Source organism: Oncorhynchus masou, chromosome 5 (assembly GCF_036934945.1).
Source record: "Oncorhynchus masou masou isolate Uvic2021 chromosome 5, UVic_Omas_1.1, whole genome shotgun sequence".
NCBI lineage: Eukaryota > Metazoa > Chordata > Actinopteri > Salmoniformes > Salmonidae > Oncorhynchus > Oncorhynchus masou.
The window spans coordinates 56,889,068-56,902,655 of record NC_088216.1 but is presented as its reverse complement, the minus strand read 5'-3'; the positions used below and the strand labels follow the sequence as shown (position 1 = coordinate 56,902,655).

Genomic DNA, 13,588 nt, shown 5'->3' with positions numbered 1-13,588 from the left:
ATTTGATTTGATATGCCTAATGAGTACATTAGTGTTCATCCTCTTCTTTTCTTTGCCCTCCCCATCCCAGACAGTGCCTTAGAAGAGACGCTGAGGCTCAGTGCTGCCCCCTTCATTACCAGAGAGGTAGTGCAGGCAAAGACCCTGCACATGGCCGATGGGCAGGAGTACAAACTCAGGAGTGGGGACAGAGTGTGTCTGTTTCCATTCATAAGCCCTCAGATGGACCCTGAGATCCACCAGGAACCACAAGTATGGATGTCACTTGTCCCTCCCACATTATAAAAGAATAGCTCCCTAATTGATGGACAATAAAGATTATTTTCAAGTCCATCTGCGGATTAGCCTGTATGGGAAGGGATTTAGTTACACGGCTGTGTCATTCTGTTGTCCTTCTCCACCCTACAGTAACATCCAATTAGTGGAATATTCAGGGAAATTGAAATAATAGGCTAATATTGCCATCTGATATGATATGGTTGCGTGTTGCAGGAAGCGTGGGGGAACAGTCATGTTTGATCATCATTTGTCAGTATGAGCTGGATTCACTGCTTTACCTGCCTGTGTTTCCTGTCATAGAGATTCAAGTATGACCGCTTCCTCAACCAGGAAGGTTCTGTGAAGAAGGACTTCTTTAAAGGAGGGAGACGGCTCAAGTACTACACCATGCCATGGGGCGCGGGCACCAATGGCTGTGTGGGCAAACGCTTTGCTATCAGCTCAATCAGACAGTGAGTGTCTGGATGTTCCCTGTGGGTGTTAGGGGAGGGCAGAGGAATCAGGGGGGGGGGTGTCAGAGGTCCCCACCTTACCAGAGTCAGGGACAAACTAAATTCTGGGACAGACAATTGATTTGGGGAGATGGAAGGCTTAGCAGCTGTTTGTGACTACGCAGACTCCTCCAGGTGTCTATGCAAATTGCCCATTCCAAAGGAAAATACAAATGGGGTATGCAAAAACTGGTATATGCAAATAGAAAATGTTACAGTTTAGACATGTTTGTAATGTATTATGTCAACAACTTACCTATTGTGTCTCTCTCTCTGTGTGTTCAGGTTTGTGTACCTGGTGCTGTCTCATCTAGAACTGGAGCTGTGTGATCCAGAGGCTCAGATGCCAGAGGTGAACTCCAGTCGCTATGGGTTTGGAATGTTGCAGCCCGAAGGAGACCTGGCCATCAGATATCAACCTAGACGGTCACATTGAAGACAGAGACGGGTGCGGAGATCTCTCAAACCAGACATCAATTTATTCTCATTTCAAAGTGTTTGACATATGGCAATATAAAGTCTTGTATGTATTTTTGTACCAACACAAATGTACAGTGTAATGTTATTGTGCTATTTATCTTGAATTATAATTTGTATATTTCACTTTAAAGTGTTTGTTTTTTTTCTTCACTATTTTGTTTATACAATATGCTGTATCAATGATTAGCTTGGCTCAATAATACCAGCCCCATGTGTTTAAAGTGCTTTCCATATAAACTCTTGCCCCACCTAATTACAATTATATATATTTTTTTTAATGTTCACAACAAATTTGGAGCTTATCCCAGTGATTCATTGGTGTCATAAATCCCCTCCAGTCTCATGACAGTTGTGTCCATTGCATCAGAGAACTATTTGGTAGATGCTTTGAGAGTAATGGGGTGGCTGGCCACTCTTTAAACAGAGCTAACCACACATTCGTCACACTGACATTGCCCTGCTGGTCGGAGGCAGAGTGAATGGAAAGTTTAGATTTATATGTCATTTGAAAATAATTAATAGCCCAGTTGACCAATAAGAGTTGGCCTACTTTTTAGTCACTCTTTACATTGCTGAGTCCATATCCCCCTAACAGGTTTCTGGGGATCCCAGCAGCATAACATTGAGTGGTAAGCTTATGCATGTACAAAGAGGTTGCAATTGTAAAGCATGATGTATATAAACCCTGGCTTGCTGAAGCAATGTATTGCCCATTGAGAGGCTTTGGAAACCACTGGTCGGCCATATTGGCACTCCCAAGTAGGAGCAGTCCTCCATAGGAATTAATGGAATTCTACAGTATTTTAATTAAAAGGACAAAATCACATGTATTTAAGTATTTGTTTGTTGTAGTGGGGACAGTTTTATTTGTACTCTCTAAAGAAAATACATTAAGGAAAATGTTTTGAATTTAAAAAAAAAAATTATGTTTAGTTCATGTAATATAATTTCAAAGAATGCATTAAGGCGTCTGTAATATAATAAAGGTGTCAAAAACGAATGTAGACATTAATAAATGCATTTCTATTGCTTCCAAAATCTTTTTTACAATTGAGGAGGAGTACCAAGATAACTGTGTGGTTTCTTCAATAAAGCGCCCCGTCAGTCATTCAGGGTTTGTTCTGTACACATCGTTGGTTGTACCAAGTGCAATGAGGGTTCCTCAAATGACAAACATTGGAGACCCTCAAATATCCAGATTGTATAACTTTGTTATAACAGCCTAATAGGATATACAATACAATACTATTCAATAGAAGGCATATCATAATAATTATGTAACATAGACACCTGCTCTCCGTTGCGCACAATAGTGCTTTTGAACCCCATTATTGCTGCTTGATTTGTTCTTCTATGTTTTTGTGTCATCATGTACGTTGGCCATTGATCATGCCTTACTGCAGGGGACACCAAAGCAGCTACCTTGCCAAGACTGTAAATCTTGTAAAATACCTTTAACTTATTTGCGGTTTCCAGAGTAGACCTGTGGTAAGGATCTGGACCCTCTCTTTCTAAAATTATCTGCCAAAATTGTTGCAACCCCTATTACCAGCCTGTTCAACCTCTCTTTCGTATCGCCTGAGATTCCCAAAGATTGGAAAGCTGTCGCAGTCATCCCCCTCTTCAAAGGGGGTGGCACTCTAGACCCAAACTGCTACAGACCTATGTCTATCCTACCCTGTCTTTCTAAGGTCTTCGAAAGCCAAGTTAACAAACAGATTACTGACCATTTCGAATCCCACCGTACCTTCTCTGCTATGCAATCTGGTTTCAGAGCTGGTCATGGGTGCACCTCAGCCACGCTCAAGGTCCTAAACGACATCATATAACCGCCATCGATAAGAGACATTACTGTGCAGCCGAATTCATTGACCTGGCCAAGGCTTTCGACTGTGTCAATCACCACATTCTTATTGGCAGACTCGACAGTCTTGGTTTCTCTAATGTTTGCCTCGCCTGGTTCACCAACTACTTCTCTGATAGAGTTCAATGTGTCAAATCGGAGGGCCTGTTGTCCGGACCTCTGGCAGTCTCTATGGGTGTGCCACAGGGTTCAATTCTCGGGCCGACTCTCCTCTCTGTATACATCAATGATGTTGCTCTTGCTGCTGGTGATTCTCTGATCCACCTCTACGCAGACGACACCATTCTGTATACTTCTGGCCCCTCTTTGGACACGGTGTTAACTAACCTCCAGAGGAGCTTCAATGCCATACAACTCTCCTTCTGTGGCCTCCAAATGCTCTTAAATGCAAGTAAAACTAAATGCATGCTATTCAATCGATCACTGCCCGCACCTGCTCACCCGTCCAGCGTCACTACTCTGGACGGTTCTGACTTAGAATATGTGGACAACTACAAATACCTGGGTGTCTGGATAGACTGTAAACTCTCCTTCCAGACTCACATTAAGCATCTCCAATCCAAAATTAAATCTAGAATCGGCTTCCTATATCGCAACAAAGCATCCTTCACTCATGCCGCCAAACATACCCTCGTAAAACTGACCATCCTACCGATCCTTGACTTCGGTGATGTCATCTATAAAATAGCCTCCAACACTCTACTCAACAAACTGGATGCAGTCTATCACAGTGCCATCCGTTTTGTCACCAAAGCCCCATATACTACCCACCATTGCGACCTGTACACTCTCGTTGGCTGGCCCTCGCTTCATACTTGTCGCCAAACCCACTGGCTACAGGTTATCTACAAGTCTCTGCTAGGTAAAGCCCCACCTTATCTCAGCTCACTGGTCACCATAGCAGCACCCACTTGTAGCACGCGCTCCAGCAGGTATATCTCACTGGTCACTCCCAAAGCCAATTCCTCCTTTGGTCATCTTTCCTTCCAGTTCTCTGCTGCCAATGACTGGAACGAACTGCAAAAATCTCTGATGCTGGAGACTCATATCTCCCTCACTAGCTTTAAGCACCAGCTGTCAGAGCAGCTCACAGCACCTGTACATAGCCCATCTGTAACTTGCCCATATATCTACCTACCTCATCCCCATACTGTATTTATTTATCTTGCTCCTTTGCACCCCAGTATCTCTACTTGCACATTCATCTTCTGCACATCTACCATTCCAGTGTTTAATTACTATACTGTAATTACTTCGCCACCATGGCCTATTTATTGCCTTAACTTACCTCATTTGCACTCACGTATATAGACTTTTTGTTTTCTTTTGTTCTACTGTATTATTGACTGTATGTTTTGTTTATTCCATGTGTAAATCTGTGTTGGTGTATGTGTCGAATTGCTATGGTTTATCTTGGCCAGGTCGCAGTTGCAAATGAGAACTTGTTCTCAACTAGCTTACCTGGTTAAATAAAGGTGAAATAAAATAAATACATATTGTACTACATGTTCGCCGTTGATCATGCCTACTGCAGGGGATACCAAAGCAACTATTGTACCTTGCCAAGATTGTAAGTCTTGTAAAATATATATGTGTACACTAGTTTGCAAAGCTGTCATCAAGGCAAAGGGTGGCTATTTGAAGAATATAAAATCTATTTAACACTTTTGGTTACTGCATGATTCCATATGTTATTTCATGGTTTTGATGTCTTCACTATTATTTTACAATGTAGAAAATAGAATAGATTTGCTACATCACTCCTCCACCGGGCTGACTACCCTTCCAGTGTGTTCTGGGTTATCAACCGGTCCTGACTCCCTTCCAGTGTGTTTTGGGTTATAAACCGGTCCTGACTCGCTTCCAGTGTGTTCTGGGTTATCAACCGGTCCTGACTCCCTTCCAGTGTGATCTGGGTTATCAACCGGTTCTGACTCCCTTCCAGTGTGTTCTGGGTTATCAACCGGTCCTGACTCCCTTCCAGTGTGTTCTGGGTTATCAACAGGTCCTGACTCCCTTCCAGTGTGTTCTGGGTTATCAACCGGTCCTGACTCCCTTCCAGTGTGTTCTGGGTTATCAACCGGTCCTGACTCCCTTCCAGTGTGTTCTGGGTTATCAACCGGTCCTGACTCCCTTCCAGTGTGTTCTGGGTTATCAACCGGTCCTGACTCCCTTCCAGTGTGATCTGGGTTATCAACCGGTTCTGACTCCCTTCCAGTGTGTTCTGGGTTATCAACAGGTCCTGACTCCCTTCCAGTGTGTTCTGGGTTATCAACAGGTCCTGACTCCCTTCCAGTGTGTTCTGGGTTATCAACAGGTCCTGACTCCCTTCCAGTGTGTTCTGGGTTATCAACCGGTCCTGACTCCCTTCCAGTGTGTTCTGGGTTATCAACCGGTCCTGACTCCCTTCCAGTGTGTTCTGGGTTATCAACCGGTCCTGACTCCTGGCTCCGTGGATCCAGGGCCAGATCAGCGCTCCTGCGGTGGATGAGTGGTTCAGGTGCACAGAAGTGTGGAGCGACTCTCACCTGAGACTCCAGCACGCCATCCACTGTCAGAAGCAGGCAGGCCGCCACCACAGTGAGCCTCCAGTGTTCCATCCTGGTGATCGTATATGGCTCTCTACCAAGAAGCTCCCACTCCGCCTGCTCTGCAAAAAGCTGAGCCCCCAGTTTGTGGGGCCGTTCAAGGTTCTCTGGAGGGTCAGTGATGTGACATATAGATTACAGCTCCCCAGTGACTACTGCATCTCACCTTCGTTTCATGTCTCCCTTCTCAAGCCGGTGGCTCCTGGTCCCTTGGCTGAGGCTGTCCCCCACGACTCCCCTCCACCCCCCGTGGATGTCGAGGGAGGTCCCGCCTATGCCGCTAGATCCCTACTGGACTCCCGACATTGTGGGCGTCGGCTGCAGTACCTGGTGGACTGGGAGGGATACAGTCCAGAGGAGCAGTGTTGGGTTCTGGTGGAGGACATTCTGGATCACAACATCATCCGTGATCTCCATGTTTGCAACCCAAACCGGCCCGCTCCTCGTCCTCGGAGCCGCCACTCTGGCCGGCGTTGTCGTGTGGCTGGAGCTGCGCATCATGGGAGAGTTGCAAAGAAAAAAACATATCTCAGACTGATGGGCAAAAGAACACAGACACTGGACAGAGGAACTCTGCCTCGAAGGCCAGCATCCCGGAGTCACCTCTTCAATGTTGATGTTGAGACTGGTGTTTTGCAGGTAATATTTAATGATGCTGCCAGTTGAGAACTTGTGAGGTGTCTGTTTCTCAAACTAGACAATCTAATGGGGCGGAAGGGTAGCCTAGTGGTTAGAGCGTTGGACTAGTAACCGAAAGGTTGCGAGCTGACAAGGTACAAATCTGTCGTTCTGCCCCTGAACAGGCAGTTAACCCACTGTTCCTAGGCCGTCATTGAAAATAAGAATTTGTTCTTAACTGACTTGCCTAGTAAAATGAAGGTCAAATAAATAAATAAAAATTTTAAATGTACTTGTCCTCTTTCTCAGTTGTGCACCAGGGCCTCCTGCTCTTTCTATTCTGGTTAGGGCCAGTTTGCGCTGTCCTGTGAAGGGAGTAATACATGGCGTTGTACGACATCTTCAATTTCTTGCATGAAATAGCCTTCATTTCTCAGAACAAGAATAGACTGACGAGTTTCATCAGAAAGTTATTTTTTTCTGTCCATTTTGAGCCTGTAATCGAACCCACAAATGCTGATGCTCCAGATACTGAACTCGTCTAAAGAAGCCCAGTTTTATTGCTTCTTTAATCAGAACAACAGTTTTCAGCTTTGCTAACATAATTGCAATAGGGTTTTCTTGTAAGAAACAACGCTGCAGAAGAGAAGCAGGTACGGGGAGTTGACATTTAATTAGGAATGGACATGCAACAGGACAGGAACAGCGTCAGAACTGGGAAACACAAAGATAGATGACAATCAATGCAGCAGCAAGGAACAGAGCTGGGGAACTGACAAATATAGGGGAGTTAATAAACAAGTGATTGAGTCCAGGTCAGTCCAATAAATTGCTGATGCGCATGACGAGGGAAGGCAGGTGTGCTTAATGATGGTGGCAGGAGTACGTAATGCAGGGCAGTCTGGGGAAGAGGGGAAGAGCGGGAGCAGGCTTGACAGATCAACTAGCCTTTTAAAATTATAAACTTGGATTAGCTAACACAACGTGCCATTGGAACATAGGAGTGATGGTTGCTGATAATGGGCCTCTGTACACCTATGTACATATTCCATAAAAAATCTGCCGTTTCCAGCTACAGTAGTCATTTACAACATTAACAATGTCTACACTGTATTTCTGATCAATTTGATGTTATTTTAATGGACAAAAAACAAGGACATTTGTTGTGACCCCAAACTTTTGAACAGTAGTGTATATATATATATGAATGCTGTGGTAGCCATGCTGGCTAAGTGTGCCTTGATTTCTAAATCAATCACAGACAATGTCACCAGCAAAGCACCATCACACCATCATGGTAGGAACCACACATGCGGAGATCATTCGTTCACCTACTCTGCATCTCACAAAGACACTGTGGTTGGAACAGAAAATCTCAAATTTGGACTCATCAGACCAAAGGACAGATTTCCACCAGTCTAGTGTCCATTGCTTGTGTTTCTTGGCCCAAGCAAGTCTCTTCTTCGTATTGGTATCGTTTAGTAGTGGTTTCTTTGCAGCAATTCAACCACGAAAGGCCTGATTCACGCAGTGTCCTCCGAACAGTTGATGTTGAGATGTCTGTTACTTGAACTCTGTGAAGCATTTATTTGGACTGCAATATAAGGTGCAGTTAACTCTAATGAATGTTTCTTCTGCAGCAGAGGTAACTCTGGGTCTTCCTTTCCTGTGGCGTTCCTCATGAGAGCCAGTTTCATCATAACGCTTGATTGTTTTGTGACTGCACTTGAAGAAACTTTCAAAGTTCTAGAAATGTTTCGTATTGATTGACCTTCATGTCTTAAAATAATGATGGACTGTCGTTTCTCTTTACTTATTTGAGTTGTTCTTGTCATAATATGAACTTGGTCTTTTAACAAATAGGGCTATTTTCTCTATACCACCCCTATCTTGTCACAACACAACTGATTGGCTCAAACGCATTAAGAAGGGAAGAAATTCCACAAATTAACCCTTAACAAGGCACACCTGTTAATTGAAATGCATTCCAGGTGACTACCTCATGAAGCTGGTTGAGAGAATGCCAAGAGTGGTGCACAAAGAGAAAGCAACTGCATCATTTCTCGTCACCCTTTTATGAACCATTGAGCTTTTTTTACAACTACATGCACTTTGTAGAAGACTATTTCACCGAGTTTGGACCCTCTTACTTATCGGTGTTAGGCTAAAATCTCTTTAAGGTGATCAGTTCAAGAACACCTTCAAATGTCAGGCCGTGGCTGCCTCGCTCTTGTGAAACACCGCTCTTCTGTGTGGTGCTAAAGTTAAATGATTTCAGAGCCGAAGTATAGTGACTGCGCACAGCGGGGAAATGAGATGGTTTTCTATACTGACATATAGGCGTTTTCAGCACTGGACAGCGCTCGCGAGTGTTGTCGAGTTTATCATTGCGCATCCCCCACCATGCTCACTCATCAGCGAGGAAAGCGGCTGTGCGGATTAAATTATCTATTTGGTTATCTGATGAGTGGATAAACCACCTGACATTGCGTTCTCTATCAGGCCCGTAGGTCATCGGGCTCGATGGCAATTTTATATAGTTACCCCTGATGTTTCGCTTTTCCCCTTTTGTAGCCATTGGAATAGGGGAGAACAGACCCTAATGTAGGACCGTGTCTTCTGGACCTGTCTGGCCATATAGTTTCGGACATTATTCATTCTCAAGTGACTGAACGTCTTGAGTGAGGATGATTAAAGGGGGCTCTCGGTCGACCACCTCGCTACCACCGGAGCCGGTGGAAATAATCCGGAGCAAGGCGCACTACCGTCGGGTTAGACTCAATGTTGGTGGTCTCCTCCACGAAGTTCTATGGAGAACGCTGGACAGGTTGCCGCGAACAAGGCTGGGCAAACTACGAGACTGTAACACCCACGAGTCTCTCATGGAGATATGCGACGACTACAGTTTGGATGATAATGAGTACTTTTTTGACAGACACCCCGGGGCTTTCACGTCCATTCTGAATTTCTACCGCACGGGAAAACTGCACATGATGGAGGAGATGTGTGCCCTGTCGTTTAGTCAGGAGCTGGACTTCTGGGGTATAGATGAGATCTACCTGGAGTCCTGCTGTCAGGCCAGGTACCACCAGAAGAAGGAACAAATGAACGAGGAGCTCAAAAGAGAGGCCGAAACTATGAGGGGCAGGGAAGGCGAGGATTTTGATACCACATGTTGTTCTGAGAAACAAAAGAAACTGTGGGATCTCCTGGAGAAGCCGAGTTCATCGTTAGCTGCTAAGGTAAGCAAAGTCAGGTATACCTCTTCAAGTTTGTCTGAACTTTTCACTGCATGGTCTTACTGCTCTGTCATGGGATTGCATGTCATCTTGCTGCAAGTGGATCGCCAGTTAATGTAACTTCACCTAGGTCCTCCTAGATAAACATTATACCGCCACTTTGAAAAGTTAAATTTAGTCATTTGCATTATACTCAACAAATAATAAAAAGGTGCTACATTTTCTTTATGACATTTGTTTATGACACGTCATTTGCTGAAATTGTTCATATTTAAACAATAACATGTCCTGTCCTTAAAAGTGGGAGTTGTTCTAAAGAGGTAAGTCATAACTAAAGACAAGCATAACTTTAAGTTTATAGACTTGTAAGTGTTATGACTCACAGTTTGAGTGTATTTGTGAGGAAGCATGTCATTGTAGGTTGACTTCACTGAAGTTGACATAAACCATCATGTGGCCTCTGATGCCTGGCTGGCTCCCTATATCTCGGATCCAGTGCTTTTAATCTGTCATGTTCAATGGCTCTGGAGAGCTCCTGGAAAGCACTATTCCACTTCTCCTGTACCAATGAATGAATGTAGCCTGTCACTGAGAGGTCGCCTGTCAATACCAATAGAGAGGTGAAGGTGTCAACAGAGCATTAGCTCCATCGTGACATACTGATCTGATACTATGCAATGCAGCTGATTTTGCCCTCATATTGAATACTTAGAAACCTGAGTTTTGTCTGGAGACAAGTGGGCAATACTGGGAAGTGGGAAGGCACAGGTACAAAGACCAGTTTGTGATCAGTGTGTGATTGAACACATGCATTTTGTAATTATCTTGTCCCTCTTTTTCATTTTCAAACTCCAACAGTCTCTTTGATGTTAAACCCAGTGTGATTCCTATAAAGGTCTCTTGAACACATCGGTCGTTCATATTTGTATAGGTAAATCAAGAGAGGAAGGAGAGAGAGCAATATCTCTTACTGGAGGTATGCATCTCAGGGCACTGGAGAAAATAGATGCAAGAATCAAAACCACTTCATACATGTAACTCTTCAACTATTTATAGTGAGTTTATCAAGTATTTAAACTTATTCTGCTCCCACCCTCTTGTCTTTGGATTTCATAATGAGTGTCTGTTGTTGGCAAATTATTCCTGATGACATTTTCAGTGTTTGGTTCCACCCACCCACTCCTCTCTCTCTCTCTCTCTCTCTCTCTCTCTCTCTCTCTCTCTCTCTCTCTCTCTCTCTCTCTCTCTCTCTCTCTCTCTCAATCTCTCTCTCTCTCTCTCTCTCCCTCTCTCTCTCTCAATCTCTCTCTCTCTCTCCCTCTCTCTCCCTCTCTCTCTCTCAATCTCTCTCTCTCTCTCTCTCAATCTCTCTCTCTCTCTCCCTCTCTCTCTCTCAATCTCTCTCTCTCTCTCTCTCTCTCTCTCTCTCTCTCTCTCTCTCTCTCGCTCTGCCTCATTTCCAGCTTTGCATTTTCTCTCATAATTTCTCTCATTTATGAGCTCATTGATCACGCTGCTGCAATAAGGCCATTTCACTAGGCTGGATCAATGGCATATTCAGTCACATTAACAGCATTTTAAGTGAAGTGTTTCCACTACTGTTTGACTATGTCAATAATTCATTAGCATGATTAATAACAGGCCAATAACATGTTCTGAATACTACATCTGTAAATAGATTGAGTAATAATTGGGAGAGTGGGGGTCAATATTACACAGGTATCATGATATAGCTGGCTTGGTAAATGTGAGTGTTGTGTTGTTTTCTTGTTGTTGACCTTTTTCTGCTTACTTGTAACCAAGACAGCACCATGTAGAGTTCATGGATCATGCCCACTCTGATTTCTACCTTCAGTATTTTTCACCTGCTCTGCCTACTATTATATAATACAGTATTTTGGCAGTGGTACATGTTGTGTTGTTTTGGCTCTGTACTCCATTACTTAATATTTGAAATGGCAGGCGACGGATACAGCCTTGTTTTCCCTCCGTAACGGGGGAGAGGGGGATAACAGTGTCATGCTGAGGTCTAATGGCAGGTGACGGATACGGCCTTGTTTTCCCATGCTTAATTGAAGGGTGGCATCATTAAAATAAGTTGTTTCTAAACACAGATTCCACGTAATTTATTTTTCAGTGCAGATACATTTTAAATTGCACATGAATTACTCTTGACTTTGTGTCAGGTGATGGGTTAAGGGAAGGTGCGATTTGCAGTATCTATAACTAAAGACGTCACCCTGGCTGTGCCTGGACCTTTGGCGTTATAACCTCCACAAAATACACATATGAAAATGGGCTCTGAGACAAGACATTCCTCATAGTCAGACCTGCTGTACAATGAAGGGCACTGTGTATGCACAAGCCTCCCCACTGGTCACAGACGTCAATTCAACATCTATTCCATGTTGGTTCAATGTAATTTCATTGAAATGACGTGGGAAAAACATTGATTGAACTACTGTATTTTTGATACGCTCTCATGTGGTTGTAGACTCTCAGAAGTCTCCATGTCGACATATTTGGGGTTTTTCATTCTGAATAATTCACCCAAAAAATATAGAATCTCTTGGAAACAAAACGTTGGAGATCATTAATTCATCCATTATAGATGATTCTCCTTTCATACCTACAGTATGTCTGCAAAGCGTGTACTGTGTGTATTCACTGAGAGGAAATGGAAAGCAGCTTGTGAATGGAAGACCTGGCTGATGCTGCACTAAAGCCTGTCTCAGCATGTTTCTGCCTCATAGACCACAGTTCACTCTCAGTGCCCTCAGCACCATGGCCATACAATATGACAGGCTCACAGTGCATCAGAGGGTTGTAGCCTGTACACTTCCATCTTACTTTACATTGGAACACTGTTTAAAGAGAAGATCACACACAGACAGGATCAGATTACAAAGCTACTATCAATGATAGTACTAGTTTGATTCAATATTTCATTGATTGTCCTACGGCAGCATTATTTTCCCTATACAACATCAGGATATGTCTGCTGGGTGATAAAACATACCAGGGGCAAGCAGGTTGTTGAGTCACCTGGTCGTGGCTATCGGTTGTGATTTGTTGGTGATATTTCCATATGTCCACTCTGCCCTGTTCCACTGACATCCCTGATTCTCCGTCTCCACATACAATCACAGCACTCTCCCCAGTCCAACCTCCAACCTCCCCATCCCCTGAAAGGCAAGCAACCTAAAACTACTGCAGTTTGGACCCAGAATTGGACTTTAGCTATGCAAAAAGGATGCTAGTATGGTATTAAATAAATGGCTTGGAAAATCAGTCGTCAGACATTGTAATCAGAGTATATGCTGTTACAGCCATGATTCAGTGGTGCTTGGCCGTGATCCATATGCACCATTCAGCTGTAGTTAAAAAGCCATTTTGTTAATACTATTTCATAACTATACTGAACAAAAATATAAACGCAACATGCAACAATTTCAAAGATTTTGCTGAGTTACAGTTCATATAAGGAAATCAGGTCATTTAAATAAATAAATTTGGCCCTAATCTATAGATTTCACAAGGGTGGGCCCACAGAAATTAACGTTCACTTCTCTGGCAACACTCTGGTGGACATTCCTGCAGTCAGCATGCCAATTGCACCCTCCCTCAAAACTTCAGACATCTGTGGCATTATGTTGTGTAACAAAACTGCACAGTTTAGAGTGGCCTTTTATTGTCCCCAGCACAAGGTGCATCTGTGTAATGATCCTGCTGTTTAATCAGCTTCTTGATATGCCAAACCTGTCAGGTGGGTGGATTATCTTGGCAAAGGATATATGATGACTAACAGGGATATAAACAAATGTGTGTACAAAATTTGAGAGAAATAAGCTTTTTGTGCGTATGGAACATTTCTGGGATCTTTTATTTCAGCTCATGAAACATGGGCCAGCGCTTTACATGTTGTGTTTATATTTTTGTTCAGTATGAATGCTAATGTATAGATTTACTACCACAGTATATTTCTGTTGGACTTTCCTCATACAGGACTGAGCATCCCTGAACCCTGAC

General features: G+C 43.5%; 2 protein-coding genes across 3 annotated transcripts in view; both read left to right on the top strand.

The window, feature by feature from the left end:
- The window catches only part of LOC135539926 (prostacyclin synthase-like), a 28,097-nt gene extending 25,778 nt beyond the window's left edge, over window positions 1–2,319 (top strand). Inside the window, exons 8-10 of one of the 2 annotated variants that reach the window (XM_064966191.1) lie at window positions 71–252; window positions 610–731; window positions 1,056–2,319. In XM_064966191.1, coding sequence (XP_064822263.1) covers window positions 71–252; window positions 610–731; window positions 1,056–1,206 — 455 coding nt within the window. In that variant the 3' untranslated portion in view covers window positions 1,207–2,319. Of the gene's footprint in view, window positions 1–70; window positions 253–579; window positions 732–1,055 lie in introns of both variants that reach the window. The other variant, XM_064966190.1, reaches the window with a different exon arrangement.
- Window positions 2,320–8,739: 6,420 nt separating this feature from the next.
- LOC135527441 (potassium voltage-gated channel subfamily B member 1-like) overlaps window positions 8,740–13,588 on the top strand; it is an 87,288-nt gene continuing 82,439 nt past the window's right edge. Inside the window, exons 1-2 of the mRNA XM_064955970.1 lie at window positions 8,740–8,752; window positions 9,003–9,562. Of these exons, the coding sequence (XP_064812042.1) occupies window positions 9,008–9,562 (555 nt within the window). The 5' untranslated portion in view covers window positions 8,740–8,752; window positions 9,003–9,007. The remainder of the gene's footprint in view (window positions 8,753–9,002; window positions 9,563–13,588) is intronic.